Source organism: Vanacampus margaritifer, chromosome 2 (assembly GCF_051991255.1).
Source record: "Vanacampus margaritifer isolate UIUO_Vmar chromosome 2, RoL_Vmar_1.0, whole genome shotgun sequence".
NCBI lineage: Eukaryota > Metazoa > Chordata > Actinopteri > Syngnathiformes > Syngnathidae > Vanacampus > Vanacampus margaritifer.
The window spans coordinates 434,970-458,727 of NC_135433.1; the positions used below are offsets into that span (position 1 = coordinate 434,970).

The window sequence follows — 23,758 nt, forward strand, 5'->3', positions numbered from 1 at the left end:
TATTTTTTATATCTGACTGTCTGTCAGTGTCTTACTAGTCATGCACGTGAATGGTCGCTTGGTGTGCCCATTTGGGGCGTCACCAGCACTCCTTTTTTTTGTCTCAATAAGCCAGTGGCACATTTGAACAACGCTGGACGTGAAGCCACGAATATTTGCAGCCCAGAGGGCATCAAGAGGGCATCAAGAGGGCATCAAGAGGTCATCAAGAGGGCATCAAGAGGGCATCAAGAGGTCATCAAGAGGGCATCAAGAGGGCATCAAGAGGGCATCAAGTGAATCCCGACACAGCTTTATGTTGTCGCTCTTTTGTGTTTGATACTTGTATTGATACAGAGGCATCCGTAATTATTGGCACACAAATAAATATAAATACAATTGTATAGATAAAAATGCCCGCACCAATAAATACGACGGCCTACGAGCAAATTGCAAAGCCAAAAATTGGACAAGATGAAGAAAATGATTTTGCGTTCCTGTTGAATTTCAAGCAAAGGAAACGACAAACAAGCGTGATGATGACATCACAGCCGTGAGTCGATGACGGCGCTCTGTGTGACAAAGAAGTTGAATGAGACGATGCCGGCGTTGTCACGTCCTCCCTCCGCCGTCCGAGGACGGCGACGGAGAAGCCAGCCGAGGTGAGCCAGCGAGCGTGAAAAATGGAAGCCAGCGACGATCGCTTGGAGTCGCTGAAGCCTCTGCTGACGCAAAGTCTGCTCCTGGACGAGGACAAGTGGCACGACTTTGTCAACGCCAAGAAGCACCTGAGCCACCTGAACAGCTTCTTCAACACCAGGGACATGGTCAACCTGTACGTGTGGCTCAACGCCGACGGCAGCGCCGGCAGCAGCCTGAACTTCCTGGACGGCTGCCGCAAGGTGGTGTGCTTGGCCAAAACGCACAAAGACATGGTGAGCACCGACAACATGGCCGCCCTGCTGCTGATGGAGGAGGTCCACGCCGACAACCTGTTCACCTTCATCTCGGCGCTCACGCAAGAGGTCAGCGAGCCCGCCGGCGCCGTTCTCGCCCGCTCGCTCGAACGCCCGCTCGAACGCCGTCTTTGTCCCCGCAGGTCATCTGCCCGTTGCTTAGCAACCCGGCCAACGAGGGCGGCTGGGCTCCGGGCGCGGCCGAGGAGATGCTCAACTTGATGGAGAGGCTGAAGAACCAAGCGCTCGCCATGAAGGCCCTGAAGGAAGGCTGGACTTTCCTGCCGCTCCCCAAACGTCTCCAGGACGACCAGGACAGGTCAGGACGACTCGTGCACCTCCAAACAATCTCAATCATCTTGATTGGCCAAGTGTACCAAACGGAATTTCTCTCCGTCCGTTTGAGCCACACTCGGATTTAGGGGCATCGATTCGGCGATATGTCGCGATATTGCAGTGCACAATTCTGCTATCAATTGGATTTGTGGCCAATCCAGGTCCAAACCTCCATTTTTCTGTTCAAAATGTCAGGTTGATTTCCATTTGTGCAGTTCTAGCACCCTCTGGTGGATAGTTTTTTAGTGCAGGTTTATTTTCACAAGGCATGTTTTGGCCCTTTTAGCTTTAAAATCCACACTAATGGTCAGATGAAGGGGAACGTAATATTTATAATATTTTGATGATAGTTTTCATTGCTATCATTTTCACAAAAGCACAATATTGTGTGTTTGTGTTTTTATTTTTATTTTTTTTTAGCTCTTTTTTTTTTTACACTATTGTGAAACTTTTTCTGTATCGCCAACCTCCCCACAATATCATGATATTGTATCGTGATGCTTGGATATCATTACATCGCTACTGATGAGTATTTTCTAAATTTGAGTAAAAAATTCATTAAAAAAAATCACAATAAGTGACTTATAGATTTGTATGGCGATTAATTGGTATTGTTATGGAATCGCCAGGCACTCGGCAATTCGCACCTCTGCTCGGATTACAGGAACAAGCAAAAAGCAACATTTAGGGCCAAGTATATAAGGGCCGGGGGGGGGGGGGGGGTCGCTATCTGGAATGCTGAGCGAGGAAGTTGAGGAAGTGGAATTGAACTGCAACCAAGCTTGCATTTAAGTTGCCACATTCGTTGGCTTTCCGTCCACACGTTTATTCCAATTGTCAAGAAATGTGAAAATAACGCTAGAAATTCCAAAAAGGGCCCAAAATTCGCCCCCCAAAAGTTTTTGGGCTTGGTGGATTTTGAAGCATATAAAAAAAAAAGGAAAATGCGAATTTTGGCGATGGAAAGAGCTTTTGCGAATAAACGCTGGCGAGAGCGGAAACACGCATCGCATGTTTTGACGTCGTACGTTTGTAGTCACGAAGCAATGCCGGACGATAAAGTAAGGAATGTCGCAAAAGAACAACAAATGCAAACGGGAATTAGTCGCATGTCCCGTTTGCGCAGTTTTAGTCCATTTGCTTAATACATTTGAAACAATTGGATGGAAACCCGACTAGCGGCTGGCGACGCTCAAAGCCGACGGAGAAGCCCCTCCTCTTCGACGCTCAAAGACATCCAACAAACAAACACGAGACGCGCCTGATATTTCACATTCAGGCTAACCTAGCGTTAGCGTCAGTCATCAACAAAACGTGCGTCCGGCAGCGTCAGACCGGGAAAGTCCACCTGTGGCAAAAAAACACCAAAAAAGCCGGCGTGTCGAAATGACACGACATCATTTGTGAAAAGGCCAGCAGAGGCGTGTGCGCCTCCGTCATCAAACGGAATGAATCTGAAACGCTCCTTCCATATTTTTGGGGCGGAGAAAATTCTCGCAAGATGGCGGCCGTTTGTCACGTGGCCACTGAATCCCGCCTGGTGTCACGCGATCTCCTCTCAAGATGAGCCGTTGTCGTTTGCGGGACAGGAAGTCGTGCGACGTGAAGCTGCTGCACGCCTGCGAGACGGTCATCATCGAGTGGGCGGAGCTGGTGTCGGAATTCCTGCAGCAGAACCCGGCCCAGCCGCTGCTGGAAGGACTCAAGCCGCCGCCTTCCGAAGAGTTTGACTTCTGGAGCAACAGACTCCGAAACCTGCAGCTCGTCCTACAGCAGGTGACCGACCGACCGACCGACCGACCGACCGGTGATGTCATGACACCCACGTCATACATTGCATGCTAACGCTACATCATCACGCTAACATGCTAGCATTACACGTCACAAAAAGTTGAGGGAGCTGCCATGAGTCAGGTTTCCATCCAATTGTTTTGAATTTATTGAGCCAATTTACTTCAAATGCACAAAACGGGCTTGCGACCCGTTTCCATTTGTGGTCCTTTTGCGAATATTGAGAGGGAACTCCGCCGCTGTAGGTGGCGCTACACACCATAAAGATGTGATCCAGCAGTAATTTCAAAGAAGACCAGGAAGCGACGGCGCCGTGCGATGACGTCGTATGAGTTTGCTTTTGTCATATTTGATCAACCGGAGCCTTTCTTTGATGTTTCCCATCCGATGAAGCATTTATATTCGCTTCATTCCCAAAAGATTTATGTTTGGCCCAAACATAGCTTACTTTCCAAACGACCTTCTTTTAACTTCCTATTTCAAGTTAACGGGCAATTTCCATTCTGCCGCCGGCGTGTCCATACTTGTATTGTAATGAATTTTGTGAGTCATCACGTCCAGCTTCTTCCTGTTGACGACGATCGTTGACGTAAGACCGCCGGATGTTTGTGTTGATGCTTTATGATCGGCGTGTGCACGTCCGTTGCCATGACGCGGTCCTGACGCGCTAACGCGACGCTTCACCCGCTTCAGATGACGAGCGACAGCACCCAGCAGGTGTCGTCGCTGCTGGAGTCGGCCCAGGGTGCGTACCGCGCCACCTTGAAAGACATCCACGCACACGCCGTGAAAGGTAAGACGTACGCAGCGGCGAAGGAGAAGGCGTGGAGCTAGTAACCTTTGACCTCTCAGGACTGGCGGAGGCCCAGGACGCCAACAACAACCTTGCGCCTCTGCAGCACGAAGTGGAGGAACTGGAGCGGCTGGATTACCCGCAGGTGAGACCCGGCGACGACGACGACGATGATGATGATGATGATGATGATGATGATGATGATGATGATGATGACGCCGGAGCGCCTGTGACGGGCAGCTGAGGGACAACATGGCCGCCGTGATGGAGAAGGTGCATCAGGTGTGGATCGGCTCGCACTTCCACTGCAAGCCGTGCTGGATCGTGGTCCTCCTGCAGGAGATCTGCAACCTCTTCATCGAGCGGGTACGAGCCCACGACGAACCGCGCCCCGCCCTCAGCGGCTCCCATCATGCATTGCGGTGACAGAATAAAAAAACAAAAACTTACTTTTAGCACACAAGCAATCAGACGAGTTATTGTACAAGGAGAGATTTTGCGAGCGCGACCTTTGACCCCGTTGCAGTTGAACACCTGCCGGTTTGCACGCTGACTTTTCTCAGCTGAAATATCCGCAAGTGGACGTTCCGCCGATGTGGGTGAGATGCCGCCGACTTCAGCGCCGTTTCTGGCCGCGTTCCAACACTTCCTCAGCTATCTGAAACGCTCGGGACACTGAGACAGACGCACGACACACTGGCAGCCTCGCACCCGCGGACGGGAACGCGCGAGCAAAGGGCACAAAAGCGCAAGTCCTGGGACGCGGCCCAAACGTCGCAAACCGCAAACGCAAACAAAGCTGAGCGGTGAAAAGACACAAGTCGGAAGTCCCGCCTCCTGTGGCATGTCGTCCATTGGCTTAAGGTCGGTCAATGACGGACGTCCATTTTGTTGCGCAATCGACAAATGATGGGTTGATGGTTTGCCTTGAAATGTTGACGACTGACGATGACGGACGCTCAAAATTCATTGACACGCCCACCTCGGGAAATAACTGGACATTGATGGATTGATTAAACATGAGATATATCTATCTATATATATATATATATATATATATACACACACACACACACATATATATATGTTGTTGTATATATATGTTTGCGTTTGTGCGTGCTGAAGCGCTGACAGCGTTCTTGTTGTGTTTGCCGGCCTTGCAGAGCCGGACCTTCCTGCACAGACAGGAAGTGATGCGCGGCCTGCTTTCGGATCCTGCTCAGGTCCTGGATGACGTCCGAGTGGTGACCTTGACCTTGCAGACTCTCAAGGACAAATACATCCATCACAGGATGCTGCTGGAACAGGAGGTGCGCACGCCCACGAGATTCACTGACCTTGAAGGTCATGCCAGAGATGCCCTGGTACGTGGGCAAGGAGAGCCACAATTGCCGTTTGTTGGATGGACAAAGCGACCAAATGAAGCACGATCACAAAAAACGAGCACAATAATATACAGGAACAAAATGAAAAATTCATTACAAATTGATACGTTTCTATAACTAACGATAATTACTGCAAAAATGTGCTTGGTTGGCATTTTTAGCCATGAGTTGAATCCAAAATTTTCAAAGGTTTTGATTGTTTTTGTTATTAGCGCACGGCCGCTAGCCACAAGCTCAAAGGAAGGCCCCGCCCACCCAACGGTGGTCTCGGAGTTGTGCTGGCGTGGAAGCCACGACTGGCGCCAGCCAATTAAAAGGCGCCACTAGATGGCGTCTTGCGTGTTTGGAGTCGCGCGCAGCCACAAACGACTGTTGGGGTGGCGTGAAAGATTTTCAATATTTTCAACAATGAAAGTTGTTGTGTTTAATGGTCATCACTTGATTAATATGTTTTGCTTGTTAAATACATTTTCATTTTGCACCATCAATTTGTTTGAATTTCAAATCGACTTGCTGCAATTCCAATTGCAATTCAGCTTCCTGTTTGTCAATTCCAATGAAGGTGTTGAAATCGAAGTTAGGGCTCATTCTCAATTCAATTCTGATTTTTGAAGCTGACAAAAAAACAAAGTGGGCGCCTGCAAATGAGGCCTTTTTGCTTCTTTTGCTGTTCGGAGTGAGTTTTGTCCCCAAATGTTATTTTCTTGTCCAAGCAAAAGAGAAAAAGGTGGTTGTTGCGGGTGGTTGTTGCGGGTTGCCGTGGCGACGCCAGCGCTGACGCGTGCTTTTTGTGTGCAGGATGGTGGCGTGCACAGGTGGGAGTTCCCGTCTCATCTGGTCTTCTCTCGCTTGGACGACTTCCTCATTCGCCTGCAAAGCATCCAGGCAAGCGTACAATCAACTTTGGCAACAAATAGCGAGCACGACACTAAACGTCAGGGCCCGACCGATTAATTGGCCGCCCATTATAATCGGCCGATTATTGGCCTTCAAACATCCACCAAAACAATCGGCCAATTGACCCATTATTTTCAACATAAAACGTTATCATCGAAGAAAACCAAAGTTTCCAACGCTATGAAAGTACCCTGAATGCACCATTTTTCTTGCGTAGCATTAGCGACTAGCAAGTGTGTAGCGTATGTCATTCTTCTTATTCTGTTGTCCCAAAGTGTCCTTTCAGCTGTTTAATGACGTCCCAGTTGGAGTTAACTGTAAAACTAAACACACGACGGTAAGAATGACAGCCGCTGTCTATATAAATACAAAACATGCTGGGTTTTTAAAACATTGCTAGGCTAGAGCTAATGCTAAAAGTGAAGGGAAGGTCCCATTGAAATGCTAATCGTAAGTTAGCATCAACTTCGGGAGTGTTTTTCCTACAAATAACCAATATTCACATTTCACACAAATGCACACAATTTTATGCATTAAATACATTTTTTTTTTTTAAATCTGCAGATTAATCGGCAATGGGTATTTTCTTCTGCCCAAAATCAGTATTAGCATCGGCCTCAAAAAATGCATATCAGTCGGGCCCTACAAAACGCGCATGCTTACAACAAAATGAAAACTTAAAAAGTAGCAAAGCCGCCGCGAAAGCTCACTTGAAACACTCAACTTGAAAAAGTCCAAAGTAGAGATGTCAAAATGAGTGCGGTGATTTTAGGGCTGCCACAAAAGATTATTTTGCTAGTCGACTAATCACCAACAGTAGTCGTGATTAGATATCATCGCTGTTCTGTGAAAAACATCGATGTCCGTTTTTTTCTCACGTTTTTGGGACGTCTGCATTCATTTTCATCTCATAAACATCAAAATGTCAAAACAGACAAAAACAGACGTATTTTCCAGAGGACGGCGACGATATGTAAAGAGCAGCCAGCATTTTGCACCAACAAGCAGCTGCTCTTTTTTTCATTTTTTTCCAACCATCATAAGTTTACATTTCAAATTCTTCAAAAAGTACATGCGAGTGAATAATGAAGACAATTAAGATGATAGTACATTCAACTTTGAATATGATGATGACACTCTGGCTTTAGATATTTTTTGCTATAGAGTATTTTAAAATGCAATCAAAAAGTATGCAAAGTAGAACTCCTCTTCTGAAACTATAATATTTCACTCATCTTGGGAACGGAGCCTTTTTTTTAAATGTAGGTCTCGAAGGTAGTGAAATCCGATGAGTAAAATACGCTGTGCTTAACAACTCAAAGCAATACTTTGAAAAAGATTCCGTTTTACTTCCCCTTAAATGACTTTATCAATGACTAAAAGATGCAGCCATATTTCTGTTTGTTTTTTCCACTTTTACAATATAACAACTTAGTAAAAATTGTATTGTATATTTAGAACAGATCAAAATTTTGCAATGAATCTTCAGTCATGTGATGAATTCCGATGAAATATCGTAACGGCCTGCGAGACGCCCGAAAAGGAATGTTGAAATTAAGCGTGGCGCGACTTGTCCCCGATCAGGAAGTGTACCGCGTGCGTCTTCAGTTCCAGCTGGAACAGGTGGTGGTGGCCGGCGGGCGCGGTCGGATGTGGACGGGCGCCGTGCAGGGCGTGTGCCAAGACTTCCTGAGCCAGCTGCAAATCCTCGCCGACTGCAAGAGCGATGCCAGCGAGCCCGCAGATCAGGTGAGCGCCGATCAGGTGAGCGCCAGGCCGGACGGACGGACGGACGGACGGGCGGGCGGACGGCCGCGCCCGTCGCTGACCGGGGTTATTATAGTTTGGGAATTTTCATTTGACTTGGTTTTAATTTCGTATTGAGTTTTTGTTTTTTCAATTTAGTTCGTTTTAATTCGTTTACAGGGCGGTTCTGTTCATTTTTATGAGTTTTATTTAAACAATGCTTAGTTTAAATTAGTTTCAGTATTCGTTTTTGTTTAAAACAAAAAAAACTCGATGTGCGCAGAGGTGGCAAATCCGGTCCAGAAAGTCAAAAGCCTGCCACAGTTTGGCTTTAGCCCCTGATGCTAGCTAGCTAGCTAGCTAGCTCCCTAGCAGGTCACCGAGCGCCACGGGATTCAGGAGGAGCATCGTGGTTTTCGTCCCGGCCGTGCAACAGTGGACCAGCTCGACACCCTCGACAGGGTCCTCCAGGGTGCGTGGGAGTCCGCCCAAACAGTTTACATGTGTTTGGTGGATTTGGAGAAGGCGTTTGACCGTGTCCCTCGCGGAGTCCTGTGGGGGGTGCTTCGGGAGTACGGGGTACCGGGCCCCCTGATACGGGCTGTTCGGTCCCTGTACGACCGCTGTCAGTTTGGTCCGCATTGCCGGCAGTTAAGTCGGATTCGTTCCCAGTAAGGGTTGGACTCCGCCAAGGCTACTCTTAGTCACCGATTCTGTTCCTAACTTTGATGGACAGAATTTCTAGGCGCAGGCAAAGCGTTGAGGGGGTCCGGTTTGGTGGCCTCAAGATTGCATCTCTGCTTTTTGCAGATGATGCGGTCCTGTCGGCTTCATCAAGTCGTGATCTTTAACTCTCACTATAGCGCTTCGCAGCCGAGTGTGAAGCGGTTGGGATGAAACTCCGCCCCTCCAAATCCGAGACCATGGTCCTCAGTCGGAAAAGGGTGGAGTGCCCTCTCCGGGTCGGGGACGAGATCTTGCCCCAAGTGGAGGAGTATGTTGGGGTCTCGTTCACGAGTGAGGGCAGGATGGAGCGGGAGATCGACAGGCGGATCGCTGCAGCGTCTGCAGTGATGCGGACGCTGCAGCGATCCGTTGTGGCGGAGAAGGAGCCGAGCCGGAAGGCAAAGCTCTCGATTTACCGCTCGATCTACGTTCGTACCCTCACCTACGGTCACGAGCTGCGGGTCGTGACCGAAAGAACAAGATCCCGGATACAAGCGGCCGAAATGCGTTTCCTCCGCAGGGTGTCCGGGCTCTCCCTGAGAGAGAGGGTGAGAAGCTCGGTCATCCGGGAGGGACTCAGCATCGAGGTGCTACTCCTCCGCGTTGAGAGGAACCAGTTGAGGTGGCTCGGGCAGCTGCTTGGGACGCCTCCCTGGAGAGGTCTTCCGGGCATGTCCCACCGGCGGGAGGCCCCGGGCACCACCCAGGAGAGATGTCTGTCTCTCGGCTGGCCTGGGAACGCCTGGTTGAAGTGGCTGGGGAGAGGCGAGTCTGGGCTTCCCTGCTGAAGCTGCCGCCCCCGCGACCCGAGCCCGGATAAGCGCTAGATGACGGATGGAAGCTTGGCGCTGACTCCGCCCCCTCTTTTGTCAGAGCTTCGCGCAGCAGGCGTCTTGCTTCCAGGAGCACGTGTCGCACCTGGAGGCCCGGCTGGTGTCCATCCTGCGAGGGACGCTGGACGAGTGCCACCTGCCGTCGGCCGCCGTCAAGGTGGTGAGCATGTTCGGACCGGTGCTGCAGCGGCCCGCCATCCGCGACCAGCTGCGTCCTCAGCTGTCCAAGCTGGTGGCCATGGTCCTGCGGGAACTGGACCAGGTGCAGGCGCTGGTCAAGAGCAAGGGCAAGAAGGACGTGGCGTCCAAGTTCACCGTCTCGCCCGCCGCCACCCTCAGGTGGACCAAGCAACTCGTCCTCAGGGCTCACAACGTCCTGCACAACTTCCAGACCGTCCAGCATCTGTAAGCGCGCGCACGCACGCACGCACGCGCACGCACACACGCACACGCACGCACACACTGTTCCCAAAAGGGAGTTTGGCGTTTGAGTCGCTCGCATCTTCTGCTTCTGGTCCTTCGTCCTTTGCTTAGAGGGACCGTGTGTAGAATTTAATGCCATCTAGCGGTGAACTAATAGAATGCAACAAAGCGAAGTTCAAATTTCAAATGTGGGGATTTCCCGGGGCTGTATCTCCGGATCCCTAAGTCGTACCGGGGACATTCTGGCAACCCTGGATTGGTCTCAACGAGACCAATCCGACGGCGTCCGGCCCGTCATTGTTTGGCCGATGTCATGCCTCCGGCTTGGCCTGCTCCAGGTCTTTTTCTTCAAGTATGTTCCGCGAAGTCCGGGTATACTTTTTCGATTTTTACTGGGCTGCCAGCGAATGAGTTATTGAATAAACATTTTAAAAAAAAAATCTCAAATTCCACACACTGTCCCTTTAAGCCATGAAGGCCGGCCGGGAGCGCATGACCGCCTTTTTGCCCCGAGATCCGGGAGCGCTCGAACCCTCGTCGTCTCTCTTTAAAGCCGGGAGAGCGGATACCTCGTTTTGTTTTGTTTTGTTTGCTCGTTTTTGACATTTTTAAATAACTCATAAATTGTATTTCTTCCAAAAGGAACTTGCGTAATTATAGTGTTTTATTACATATTTTTTTTATTTGTTTTGTTTTTACATTTAAACGTCTTGTTTTGTACCCAAAAAATAAATGATCATCCTACTGCACACACCAACCTTAAGTCTTTGCCAACATAAATAAATAAATATGATTTAGTGCCCTTAAAGTTAAAGCGTTAACTCGTTGATTAATCACAAACAATTTTATAACATGAATCATATCTTAACACAGATTCATTTTGACTGCAGATGATCCTTTAGCTGACGCTGGATTGGAAGCTTGTGTTTGAGCAATAAACATAACGACATGCGTTCAAGTCAAACATTTAATAAATGTGTATGACATTCAGAATATTTGTTCATATCAAAATATTGGGGTCATTTTTGATCCATTTTAAATGATGCAAGTAATTACCTGATAGAAAAAGTGCAGTGGACAAAAACAAAAGTGGACGACGTCCTCATAACGTTAAATGTTGAAAGAATGAACACGTAACAGGTGCTCTAATTGTTGATAAAACATTTCTATTCATATTATTATTATATTAATAATATAATCAAATCAAATATTATATTAATAATATATAACAATTAATATTTTGGGGGGGCATTATATGCGCTGGCGATCCCCTGCAAATATGATGATGATGATGATGATGATGATGATGATGATGATGACGATGATGACGATGATTTGCGGCGTGCGTGTGAAGGTGCGTGGAGTCGTGCGAGGCGGTGCGTCAGAAGTTCCAGAGGATCGCCGACATGCTGCTGGACATCCGAAGCTCCGTTCGCCAGGAGTGGAGCCGGCAGCTGGACCAAGACGCCGCCGCCGTCCTCCAGATTGCGCTCATCCAGCAGCAGGAGCAAGGCATGCTGGGAATTCCCTGCGGACAGAAGGTCTCACGCACGCACGTCACGTCACGTCACGTCAACTACGCCAGCACAACATGACAAAAGGAAGCCTTTCTTAATTAGCCTCATTATTCACCTTCTCAATTTTCAAAATGTGTGTGTGTGTGTGTAAGGTCTTGTTTGCCCACCCGTCCATGTGGAACCATTTTGTTGGGCCCCACAACTTCACACCTCAAGACTTGGTTTTAGAGTTTAGCTTTGAATTGGGTTATGGTTGAGGCTAGGGTGAGGAATCGGGGTAGGCAATCATTTTTGATGGTCGGGGTTGGGGGGAGGGGCTAGCAAATGCATTATGTCAATGGGATGGCCCCACAAAGATAGTAAAACAAACGTGTGTGTGTGTGTGTGTGTGTGTGTGCGCATGCGTGTCCAGCTGGAGGCGCTGCTGAGCGACATCAAGCAAGCCAGTTGGGAGAAGGATCTGGAGCTCCGCCCCCAGACTGCCGAAATTATGCGCTGCGGACGTGACGTGGCCAAAAGTTACCTGAGCCTCATCAACATCGTGTCCTCCTTCAACCAGGTACGCGGACGCGGGCGCGCGCGCGCACACGCCCAAAGGTTTTGTGACCGGGCTTGGCGGCCTTCCAGGTGGTGGGCGGAGCTCTGCCGGTGGAGCTTCCGCTGATCCAGGACGAGCTGGAGGAGCAGAGGCGGAGCCTGTTGGAGCTGCAGAACAGCACCTGGACCAGTCCAGGTGACGACGGAGGTCACGTGACGCTCACACGCGCTCGTCAGGACTTCCCAAAACATTTTGATGATGATTAATTATGGATTTTTAAAAAAATGTTTGACATTTCTTGTTCAAACAAGAAAACAAGTTGCTGAGTAAGTAAGTTTTCAAAGCGTTTCTGCTTCAGTTCAATTGTTGCGCTGCGCCTTCTGGTATGTGTCTTGACCACCAGGGGGCAGTAGACAGCTTGGTAGTAATGCGTTTTAGCTTGCTTGTGTTCAGACAACTTTTGGGAGGGGGGGCGGTGGAGGGGGGGGCACAGAGAAGTGGTCTTCGTTAGCTGACAGTTTTAGCTCAAGTCAAACAAAACAAAAAGTCTGAAGTCAAGAAACGTCAACCTTACCAATAAGTCAAAGATGTGCGCAACACGGGAGATGTCAACGTTTCTCTTCTCCAGCGAGCTCTTCAGAATCCTGTTAGCAATCCTAATTACTGGATGCAGGTGTGTTGGAGGAGGGAAACCGGGAAAACATGCAGCCCTCGAGACCTATGCTTTAGATCAGGGGTGTCAAACTCGGCTATTTGGCACATTACGCTTCTGCTTGAAATGACAAGAAGTTGCCTGACGGGGGCGCCGCTGGAAAGCGAGTTTGGAAAAGGAGCGATTGCGGCTGCCGACGCTCGACCAATCATCATCGCCGACTTTGGGTGACGCTTTTCGGGAGCTCTTCAGTCCACTCAATGGAAAATGTTCCTTCAGATGTCCACCAGCTGATGGAGCAGAAGAGGCGGAGCTTGACGGCCTTCTTCACCTCGGTCAACGAAGCGCGGGCCAACATGGCCGCCATGTGCACCGTCACGCAGGTGGGTGGGCGTGGCGCACACGTGCGGCCGTCGAGCTTTTCCTGGTAACACTGGCCCCGCCCCCAGGGCTGGGCCGCGCTTCCGCTGATCAGTCGCTCGGGGGACTTCCTGGAGAAGAGCGAGGCCACGGAAGAGAGCTACACGTGCGTGCGGGAGGGCGCCGACCGGGTCATGCGGCTAACAAAGGTAAGGAAGGCGTGCGGGAGGACGGCAGGCTGCTCAAAACGCTGACCCGCTCGGAGAGTCCAGATGTGCTTTCGTCCAATCACGGAGCCGCCGCGCCTCGCAGGTGGAGGCGGCCGATGGCGAGCGCGCTGAATTGTTTTTGTGTCCTCAGGAGAACTCGCTCCTGTACGGCGTGAAGGACGATTCGGCGCCCGAGTGGTTGTCGTACCTCAACCACGTGGACGAGCTGGTGCAGGACGGCATCCTCCAAATGCTGCTGCACTCGCTCAGCTTCCTGTCGCAGAACATGTCGCCGGCGGTGAGCGCGCGCGCACGCCGCTTTCGGGCACAACGTTTCAAACGTGGGCTTATTTGGGCACGTTCCATGCAGGGGCGGATCTTTTATGAAATTAGAGATATTAACATAATAATAATAATAATAAATAATATTTAAAAAAATACAAAAAGAATAATTATTACTAATAAATACTAATATTAACTTACGCTATTATATATATTTCAAATGAAATATATGACTTCGATGCCGGATCGGTCGAGGCTAGGGTTAACAACGGACCGCCATCGGTGCTGCTGAGCGACGGTGCCGGTGGAAGGAAGGTGGACATAAAGTTCGAAGTTTGGGAGCAGGGTTCGAGTTGTTCTAGATAAGAAGAGAAATGGAGTGGAGTTATCGGGAAGGAGTTTTGTTAGGAAGGTCCTGGAGGAAGCAGAAGGTCGGCGGTCCAATCCCCGCATCGGACCGCCGACCTTCTGCTTCTTGAACGAGCGTCTCTGCGCCTCGAACCGCGGCCGCCAATCGCATTTATTGCATGCGGCTTTTTCAAGATCGATGAGAGAAGACGAGCGTTGAAAATGTTGACGCACTCGTGTCATCGTAACAAAACAAAGATTTTTGTGACTCCCGTCCAGCAAACACGAGGTTCGAGGAATCCAAAAGCGCCACAAAGCCGGACGTGTCAATGTTTGTCTCCACAAAAGTTCACACTTAGAAATGAAGCCCCTGGAAGAAAAAAAATGACGTCAGTTCTGGAATCAGCATAAAAATCAAACTTTTTCCTCCCCAGCGAATCGGAGTCTCAAAATGTGTCAAGCCGCAGCTCTCTTTTGCCGTGTGTGTGCGTGCGCGCAGAGCTTCGGTGGTGCGTTGCTGCAGGTGTCGCTGCAGCTGCAGCCAACGGGAAGCGTCTTCGATCCGTCCCTGACCACCGACCTGACCGACGTCCTCAAGTCCTTCATCGCCGACATCCACGCGGCCGCCAGTCTGCCGCCGAGGATCTCCACCAGCCAGGAAGGCAACTACCAGGTGAGCCGTCGGCAACCATCGGCAACCATCGGCAACGATGGGCAACCATCGGCAACGATCGGCAACGAGCCACACAGACGTGCCCTCCTTCGCCACGGCACAGGAGGCGCTGCGGGACAACGCCGATCTGGTGGCGCTGGAACAGGAAGTGATGCAACACCTGCAGGACGTCAACGAGGAGGCGGAGCTTCTGAAGGCCGACCTGGACCGCTTCTCGCCGCTGTGGCAGAGTCACAAACGCGGCGTCATGCAAGAATTCCTCGCGTATGGCAGAAGGCTGAAGGAGGGCGAGGAGGAGGTGGACGAGTGCCCGCCCACGCTCGCCGACTTTCAAAGAGAGGTGAACGCCTGCCGCCGCACTTCCTCTTTGAGAGCAGCTTCACTTCCTGTTTCCTTCCTTCTGGAGATGGACTTCACTTCCTGTTTGAAACACACCGCACTTCCTGTTAATTTCACATTCTGTTCTTCAAAATGACCCGGACATGGAAAGTCGCCTCCTAACGGTAGTGAGCAATGAAGCCACCGGCGGCCATCTTGCGTTGCCAGTCAAGCTTATTTTAGATAACGAAAACGAATGAAATTACTCAAACGAACAATTTCCTTCACAAAATAAAATAAAAAACGAAAATGCTTTTTTAAAAAACTCAACTTAAACTCCATTTCACGTTGACAAATCTAAAACTAAGTATAATTTGACCCAAAATGTCTTTTGTATTCATCTTTGGCAATTGAATACGCGAGCCTTCATTTGGATATTAACCGCAATAAAGAAAATGTGTCACATGGAAGTGATGTCATCTCTCAGCAGCCAATAGAAAAGCATCTTCAGATGACGCCACAATTTTGCGTGCTGGACTTTTGGCTCCAATGGCTCGGCTCGCCTCGCCTGCTTTTTCATTGAAATCAAGCAAGGAATGCGCGACCTTTTTCATTTGGTCCTCGTGTTGATTAAATGTTGCACACAAACAAGTAAGCATTTTTTCAAATGAAAACAATTAGTGAAACTAAAGCTAAACTAAAACAAAGCATTTTTGAAATAAGTCAAACTCATCAAAAATAACAGAACCGCCCTCGAAACAAAACCCAAAATGAAATATAAGCGAACCTTCCAAAACGCTAATAACGCTTTGCTAAGTGTGCTAACTTGAACGCCAGGATTTTTCTTCTGTGTTTTCACCTCGTTTTCGATTTCCACGGCCAAAATGTCGGCACGTGCAACTTGCACATTTGCATTCAATGCAATTCCAAGTTCTCTTTTCCAAGTTTTATTTCCGAATTTGAATTTGAATTCATTTATTATGAAGTCGCCAGTAAGAGCGGCAATGCAAGATGGCTGCCGTCGGTCTTACAGCCACTGTAAGCACTTCCTGTTTGAGGTACCTGACTTCCTGTTTTCCCATGCACACTTCCTGTTTGCAAGTCTTGCGTCTTTTGTTTGTCAGATCAACGCGCTTCAAAAGCAGCTGCTGGAGGTCAACGAGCTGGAGGACTTCGACCTGGTCAACGGCTGGCTGCAGGTTGACCTCCAACCTTTCAAAGACGGGCTGCGCCTCTTCATCAACAACTGGATCAGCTTGTACACGCAGCACCTGCTCAAGATGGTGCGGCACAGGTAAACGTCCGGGTCCCGCACGGAACCAAACGACATCGGCTTCCCACGATGGATTTTTTGCTGGTTCGCGTTTTTCTCTCCATTTTTCCCCAAATCAGCAAAACAAAAACGTTCCCAAAGGGACGTCGTATCATCTTTTTTTTTCTCATCAAGAGGCAAATCTTTATTGGCAATTACAATTAAAATAATGAAATAACTTTTGTAAACGTCAAAACAAAAAAGAGCGGCCCGTCTTTGTTTGTCTGCCGTTGGACGTCGTCATTATGACTCCAAAAATGTGCTTCATGTTGAAAATCAAGCAGCTCCAAATATGAAAAGAAAACGGCAATGTCAAACATGATACGTTAATGCCATCTAGTGACTGAACATGATCCCCATACGGTACGGCAGGCTTTAGGCGAGGGCCGGAGTCGTGCAGGTTTTTGATGTTTCTGTCCTCCAACACACCTGCTTCTAACCATTCGGAGCGTTGTCAGGCTTCTGCACAGCTTGGAAATTAATTTGCCGCGTTTGGAGGATGAGAAGTTGCCAAACGTCAACGGCTCCTTGCGAACGTTTCCAAGGCAGAAAGCAAACGATTTTGACGTTTTGTCAGCTTCTTTCTCCTGTCAAAATATGCAAATGAGGAAAGAACGTTGTGAGGCAAATTGAACATTGAGCTTGCGCTGACTCGCTGACTCGTTGCTCAGCATGTCTCGGCGCAACTTTGACGACGAGGAGGAGGAAGGCGATAAGTCCTCGGGGGGGCGTGGCTTCCCGCTGACGGAGACCATCATGCTGCTGGAAACGGTCAACGTGGAAGTGCCGGAAATCACCACGCTGCTGCAGGTGGGATGACGACATCAGCGCTCTGTTGGGAATGCGAGCGGCGAGCGGCGAGCGGCGAGCGGCGAGCACACTCTTCATTCCAAACGCTTTCAAATCGACTCCACCGCAGGCCACACAAAAAGTCTACACACCCCTCCAAGTGCCGGAAAAATGGCCACTATGCATTTGACCTATGACCTGAAAAGAGGCCAATATTATGAATACGGTAGCGACCAAATGAACTCGCCTCTCGTATCCGGATCAATTCGCTGCCGTCCATCTATTGAACGGCGCCCGCTGACGGTAGACGGCAACACCGTCGTGAGTGCGTTGACGCCACCGCCATATTGGATGAGGCAAAGTGAAGCTATTTGTAAAGCTGCACTGATCTGAATATTGGACCGGACAAGCCGTTGAAGTCACATGGCAGCCATGTTGCTCCTCCCGTCTCCTGAACCCTAACCGCTAGAAACGATACGTACAGATCAGACATCTACAGCTCGTAGGCAGTTAGTATCGGGGCAGATACAAAGCCGGCCCCGGGTCGGGCCTTTTATTTGCAAATGGCCGACACCGCGGTCCAAGCTCTCAAGTCCGAACCAAACAGGGTGAAGCTGCTTTTAGCCGCTCTGCTTCGTCCCCTGAACGCAAGCGACGTCCTGATGATCTTAAACGTGTCTCGACTGGAGACACTTTCAAGTCACGCTTGAAAAATTCTCTTACTGTTTGATTTTGTTATTTTTCATTTCAAGCAATGGTTCTTTGACCTGCCGTTTTCCGTGAAGCATTTTGGCTTGCCTGCGCTTTCTTGTGAGGCCTCGGAGAACGGCTGAACTCATTTGAAATGGTGGCCGGCGTGTGAAAAGTGTGAAAAGTCAACCTCCCCACTTAACGGGGTGCGCGCATTATCTTGAGGTTTGGTTTTGTTTCTTTAAAAAAAAAAAAAAATTTAAATTTAAAATTAAAGATTAAATGTGGAACAAGTTTCAGTTTGATTTCGCTTTGGGGGGGAAACCTGGCATTTGGTCAGACAGGGGTGTGTAGACTTTTAATAGTAAAGGTCAGCTCAAAATCCTTCCGTAGTGATTGATTGCATTTGGAATCATTGAAACTCCTGACATCGGAATCACTCGATCCGCATTTTCATATAGTGGACTTGATGTCTGCTAAAAACAACAAAAACTCCCCCCACCCCCCAAAAAACAAAAACAAAACGTGTTGTCAACCGCACTCCTTGCGAGTCGTCGTTAAATAGCGGATGACGCAGCCGCGTTGCTCGGGTGTCGTCATCCGGACGGGACGTTGCCGGCAGTCAGTCGGCCGTGCGGGTGAGTAGCGGATTACATTGTTTTGTTGCTTTTTTTTTTTTGCTTTGTTTTGAATTTTCTGCTTTTTATTTTCAGTTTTGTTGCTGAAAATAGGGTTAGGGTTAGCCAATTTTCTGTTTTTATTTTTTTCTGCTTTGTTTTTCAATTTCTGCTTTATTTTTTATTTAGTTGCTTTTTTGTGCTTTTTTTATTTTGTGCTTTTTTTATTTTCTGTTTTGTTGCTTTTTAAATTTATTTCTGCTTTGTTTTTAAATTTCTGATTTTTTTTATTTTCTGTTTTGCTTTTTCTTCAATTTTCTGCTGTTTTTAATTTTCAGATTTTTTATTTAGTTTTGCTTTTATTTTTAAATTTCTACTTTATTTTTTATTTTGTTTTGTTGCTTTTTTAATTTTCTGTTTTTTTCTGTTTTGCTTTTTTCTGCTTTGTTTTTAATTTTCTTTATTTTGTTTAGCTTTTTTTCTGTTTTTCAATTTCTGCTTTATTTTTTATTTTGTTTTGCTTTTTTAAATTTATTTATGCTTTGTTTTTAATTGTCTGCTTTTTCATGTTCTGTTTTTAATTTTCTGCTTTTTTATTTAGTTTAGCTTTTTTTCAATTTTCTGCTTTATTTTTTTGTGCTTTTTTCCTGCCTTGTTTTTAATTTTCAGCTTTTTTTTAAAATTTAATTTTCAGCTTTTTTTTCCTCCTGTTTTGTTGCTTCTTTCTTTTTCTTTGCAGTTTTGTGTCGCTTTTGCTGAGTGGCCGTGGGTGCGAATGTGCTGCCTGTTGACGTGCATCCGTGTTGTGATGTGTTTCAGAGCTGATGGCGACGCCGCGAGATGACTTAAAGAGCAGGTCACATGATCGCCGCTGCTGCTTTTAAAGGCACATGACTCTAGTGGCATTACTCTTCAAAGGACTTGCATATTACCCACAATGCACCTCACGGTCATCGTCGGCGACGTCATCAGCTTCTAATAACAAAACAAACCCAAAAAAAAACGAAACAAAAAGCAAGCAAGAGCGCGTAGAATTGAAATGAATGATTTAATGGGCTTTCTTTCGTCAACATCCAGACCGGCGGCCATCTGGTGGCGGAAGCGCGAACCCAAGAGGCACAAAGGAGATGATGATGATGATGATGATGATGAGGATGGCCGGCGACAGTCTAGTGGCGGTAGACGCCGAAGGCCAGCAGGCTGACGAAGACGGTGACGCCCAGCAGCGAGGCCGACACCGGCGCCGTGAACAGGTGGCGGTACTGGATCTGGCAGTACCACAGCACGGCCAGCATCAGCACCAGCAGCGGCACCAGCAGGCCGCCCGCGTTGAGCGCCGCCCGCACGCGCTCGCCGCCCCCGGGCGGCGGCGGCGGCGTGGGGCCGGCGTCGGCGCGCTGCGACACGTGGCAGTGCAGCACGCCGTTGTGCGGCAGGCGCAGCGCCTCCAGCGTGGCGCCGTCGTCCTGCAGCAGCTGACCCTGGTAGATGAGACGCACGCGCTGCTCCTGGCCCGAAAAGTAGGTCCTGCGGAGGAGGGGCAAAGGGCGCACCGTCAGTGGGCACGCGCTCGCTCGCTCGCTCGCTTCAATTCTGCCGCGCCGCCTTGCAAATGCGGACAAAGTCAAAAGACGTTCGCGCTTGCCAAAAGCACCAGGGACCGTTTTGGATTTCTCACATTTTTATGTATTTAAAAAAAAACAAAAAAAAAAACAATTGCTGGTAGCTGGAAGGGATTTATTTATTTATTTTTAAATTAGATTTGTGCTTTTATTTTTTTATATAGAAACATTCTTCGATCACCATATATGGCATTTCAGACCACATTTTATAAAATAAAAAAAAAGTCTGGCAACGAGCATGGACAACGCTCACGCTAGCCAAATGCGCCGGCGACCATTTTGGATTTCTTATCACATTTACTTGATTTTTGTATGTATTCATTTTTAAATGTTGTGATTAGATTTTTATTTTGAAACATTCTTTGATGCCATTTGAGACCACATTTTCACTTATTAAAAAAAAAAAAAGGTTTCTTCTGACGTGACGTGTCACAAATGAGAAACGCATGCAGTTGTGCTGCAGTTCAAAATGTAAAGAGGCGGAGCTGTTGTGTTTTTGCATTAAAAATGATGTACAAATTGGGTGAAAAAAAAACAAAACAAGGTCAGCTCTACTTGTAATGTCATTTTGACAAATTTTTGACTGTGCATATCTCAAAAGTGGAATCATACGACTGATATAAAATGTCTGCGGATGTCATTCACGGAAGGTTGTGTGCAGTTTCACTTTCCGTCGACAGGTGGCAGTAGTGATTGAAAAGAGTTTTTTTCCCTGCATTTAGTAGCTTGAATGAATCCAAAGGAGCCGGACGAGCAACGGCCTTTTTTTTTTTGATCAATCACAAATAGTTCTCCTTACAGGTTCACTTGAACTTCTTCTCTTCAATATATGTTGAATGTTGCCGGCAACCGCCCCCGACTGATGTACGGCACGTCACAACAATCCATGCAAAACATTTCCCGCAATATAACGTCCCTCCCTCATTGAATTGGTTAGCATAGCTACGTCTTTTCCTGGTTAATCCCGCCTCGTAATCTCTTGGGGAGAATTTCGATCCTTGTAACTGAGACGTGCTTCTGCGCCGCCACGGAGGCCGTCGGGACCAACTTGGGAGCGAAAGCGCAATGCGTTGATGTGCAGCATGAGCCAGCCGAAGCGCGTTGCTAAGCTAGCAAAACTGATCTGGTCTCGACGAGGGCGATAGAAACGCAATATTCAATATCTGGCATCCATTTTGCCGATTTAGCGCGCGAGTGCATTTTGATGACGTCATTATACGGCGCATGTAAGATTGTTGATGACATCATCGTATCTGCCTCAAAAATGACTCACAAGTGCTTCATGAAGCTTCGTTTTCCATCACTATTTGCAACGATTTCAGTCTCGTTGTGTTCTAGAAAACTGACGACAGCGACGCTACGCATATTTACATTTATTATATAAAAAAACATCAACTTTCCAACGGTTAAAAGGGTCCAAATCAGCGCTTGCCCCGTTCGACTCGAGGTTTTCAATGACAAGTGACTGCCTACCCATAATGCACTCTGCTTATTTCAATGAGCCGAAAGGGCTACTTAGCAAGCTTGAAAAAAATTGATGAAAAGTTCATTAACAATGACGGGTTTGTTATTTGAATGAAGTTCTTCAAAGTAGTAGTATTGGTTATTTGCATGTTCCCACCTCGTGTTCTATGAATGTTCTGCGTTCTGTCACTTGTGGGTTTTTTTTTAGGCTTTTTGCGGGAAGTGACAAATGACGAAACACGTTAGGAAGAAAAAAAAAGTATGCGTTCCGTTTGCAGGAGCACGACGGCATAACGTCCTCTTAAAACAGAACGTGGATCTTGTTGGCCTTAATTCACGAATACCTGAAATATTTGTATTGATCTCGATTGTTCATAACAATTTGTTGGTCGTGCCGTCCTTATTTGCATGCACAAAAAGTGCTTGATTGGCTTTTGCGGCGTCCCGTTTGATGACCATTGCCGTGCGTGAGCAGACTGCCACCTAATGGCAACCGTGTGAAACGCATGCTCTTGCTGTGGCGACCGTCCCTTCCGTTTGCCGCCGAAGTCCGCGAGCGCCGTCGTTACCTCTTGATGTAGCCGACGGTGTCCTGAGCTTTGACGCGCGCCGTCCGCTCCGTGTCGTTGAGGAACTTGAGTCTGAGCACCATGTTCCTCTCAGAGTCTTCATCATCCGCCCCCGCCGCCGGCCCGCCCTTGTCATCGGCGAGGGGCGGGCCGGCGGGCGGGTCCGGGGGGGAGGCGGTCTGAGGGGAGGGCTCGCGGTGCGGCGACTCCGAGGTGCGGGTGGAGGCCCAGGCCAGCAGCAGCACGGTCGCCGCCGTCAGCGCGGCCAGCAGGAGCGTCACCTCGTCGCCGACGCCCTCGATCAACGTCATCGCCGCCGCCGCCGCCCAGCAGCCAATCGCACGCCACCTGAACGGGGAGCGCAACATCCGCTTACAGATGACAAGTCGGCATTTTTCCAAAACATGTTGCTAATGGCGTTCTCGTTGGCCCGCGTCACGTTTTGCTGGAAACGCAGCTTTATAATCGAGCGCATTTTCAAACAAACGGCAGAATATTTGATAGATTAACAAATGCCATGTTGACTTTCAATCAATAAATTCTTTGCTTTGAATTCTTCTTCGTCCGTCACTGTCCATCTATTTTTGGAATGTGTTGTCCTTGAGTGCACTTGCTGGCACTAAAAGCTTTTTAGAATTCACGATCTTATCGATTATTCCATCAATTACACAACGCAAATAATTGATAAACATTTTGTGCGTCATGCGTTGTTGACATGCCTTGCGTAACCGGAATATTGCTAAAATTCCAGTTTTGAGGTTAGGATTATTGACTAGTCACTGATTGCGTTTTTCTTGACAATAATATGTTGTTCTGATAAATATTACGTTTGTGGAAGACGAGTTATAAAGCAAATTCCACCTCCTTTTTTTTTTTTAAATCCATCTCAGCGGGCGGCCATTTTGCCACTTTTGTTGCTCAGGTAATAAGCCAATCACGGCTCATCTTAAGAAAACAGGTGCGCCGTGATTGTCTGTGTCGTCATCTTCAGTCGACAGCAAGTCAAGTCATCTTTATTTTTCGAGCGCCACAGCTGTCACAAAGCGCTTTACAGAAAAGATGAAGAGCAATACAATGGCAAAATGTATTTTTCAAAGTGTTAATAATGGAAGTTATCCAGTTGATTCTCGACAAAACATGAACTTTTATTGCTGAAAATGTCTAAATGAGTCATGTTTCCTTTAAAACAAGCTAGTGGGTCCACAGCCAAACGAAATCGATGAAAAGCGACATTTGTTTTGTCCCTAAACGGAAGCGACAGCTCAATTCTCGCCAACGATGACGAGCGTCAGTGATTGTCGCCTTTTTGCTATTGACGGTCGGACTCGGAGCAGTCAAGTGGCTTTCTTGGCCCACCGCGGCAACACAAACCCGGACGCCAAAAGTCCACGCAGGCCCCCGCACCCGTAAAAGAAGTGTCAGCGGCAGACCTCGGACTGGGAAGCGCAGACTCGAGTTTGGCTCCGCAAGCTTGACTCGCTCGCTCGCTGGCTCATCTCGTTTGAAGCCTTTCAACTTTGCAAGCGAGCCAGCTTGGTCGGCTGTCCGTGACGTCACGATCACGAAGAGCTGAAATGAGCGACAAGCTACATGCTAACCGCTAGCCGCGTCGCCCAGCGGGCCGGAAGTGAAGCAAAGTCAACCGCGCGACGTTATAAAGCGGCTCTTCCCTCTCAACTCCAAGTTTAAACTCGCTTTTTGTTCGGGTGCGCGCAAGAACTAAGTACGAACTTACTGTTCAGCTTACAAACGTCATGTCAGGTGTTAGCCTTGAAGCTAATCGGCTTCTCAAATCACACGCAACGCTTCCGACTTATCTTCTTCTATGGTTTTGCCGGGCGGCGTCCCTTACTGCCCTGCTATAACCGATAGGCCAAGACTTTTGAAGTCGCGAGGCCGCCATATTGCTCCTCCTAAGAAACGTTTCATTTTA

The 23,758-nt window shown here is 48.2% G+C and overlaps 2 protein-coding genes across 5 annotated transcripts; one reads left to right on the forward strand and one right to left on the reverse strand.

The window, feature by feature from the left end:
- Positions 1-28: 28 nt before the first annotated feature.
- Positions 29-20,436, forward strand: LOC144044306 (dynein axonemal heavy chain 17-like). Of its 3 annotated transcripts, none has more exons than XM_077558634.1 (21): positions 29-1,004; positions 1,079-1,254; positions 2,861-3,047; positions 3,756-3,855; positions 3,915-4,000; positions 4,096-4,221; positions 5,019-5,219; positions 6,039-6,125; positions 7,722-7,886; positions 9,483-9,847; positions 11,220-11,406; positions 11,795-11,941; positions 12,010-12,115; positions 12,852-12,955; positions 13,022-13,141; positions 13,293-13,439; positions 14,271-14,444; positions 14,548-14,784; positions 15,887-16,056; positions 16,746-16,884; positions 18,990-20,436. In XM_077558634.1, the coding sequence occupies exons 1-21, from the start codon at positions 663-665 to the stop codon at positions 18,993-18,995; spliced, it is 3,372 nt and encodes a 1,123-aa protein (XP_077414760.1). In that variant the 5' UTR covers positions 29-662; the 3' UTR covers positions 18,996-20,436. The 3 variants fall into 3 exon arrangements, with proteins under 3 accessions (XP_077414760.1, XP_077414759.1, XP_077414761.1); XM_077558633.1 differs by having other exon boundaries at positions 19,248-20,436; XM_077558635.1 differs by having other exon boundaries at positions 5,019-5,165; positions 19,248-20,436.
- On the reverse strand, positions 19,200-23,691 carry tmub1 (transmembrane and ubiquitin-like domain containing 1). Of its 2 annotated transcripts, none has more exons than XM_077558636.1 (3): positions 23,561-23,691; positions 21,826-22,173; positions 19,200-19,697 (listed from the first exon to the last, which is right to left on the reverse strand). In XM_077558636.1, the coding sequence occupies exons 2-3, from the start codon at positions 22,134-22,136 to the stop codon at positions 19,340-19,342; spliced, it is 669 nt and encodes a 222-aa protein (XP_077414762.1). In that variant the 5' UTR covers positions 22,137-22,173; positions 23,561-23,691; the 3' UTR covers positions 19,200-19,339. The 2 variants fall into 2 exon arrangements, with proteins under 2 accessions (XP_077414762.1, XP_077414763.1); XM_077558637.1 differs by lacking the exon at positions 23,561-23,691 and adding an exon at positions 23,256-23,505.
- Between the last annotated feature and the right edge of the window lie 67 nt (positions 23,692-23,758).

Bases quoted from the DNA above. Each gene is read 5' to 3' on its own strand.
- tmub1 (XM_077558636.1), bottom strand. From the start codon at position 22,136: ATGACGTTGATCGAGGGCGTCGGCGACGAGGTGACGCTCCTGCTGGCC. The intron at 19,698-21,825 runs GTAACGACGGCG...CCTCCTCCGCAG, and splicing joins ACCGTCGGCTACATCAAGAG to GACCTACTTTTCGGGCCAGG.
- LOC144044306 (XM_077558633.1), top strand. From the start codon at position 663: ATGGAAGCCAGCGACGATCGCTTGGAGTCGCTGAAGCCTCTGCTGACG. The intron at 3,856-3,914 runs GTAAGACGTACG...TTGACCTCTCAG, and splicing joins CCACGCACACGCCGTGAAAG to GACTGGCGGAGGCCCAGGAC. The intron at 5,220-6,038 runs GTACGTGGGCAA...TTTTGTGTGCAG, and splicing joins GTCATGCCAGAGATGCCCTG to GATGGTGGCGTGCACAGGTG.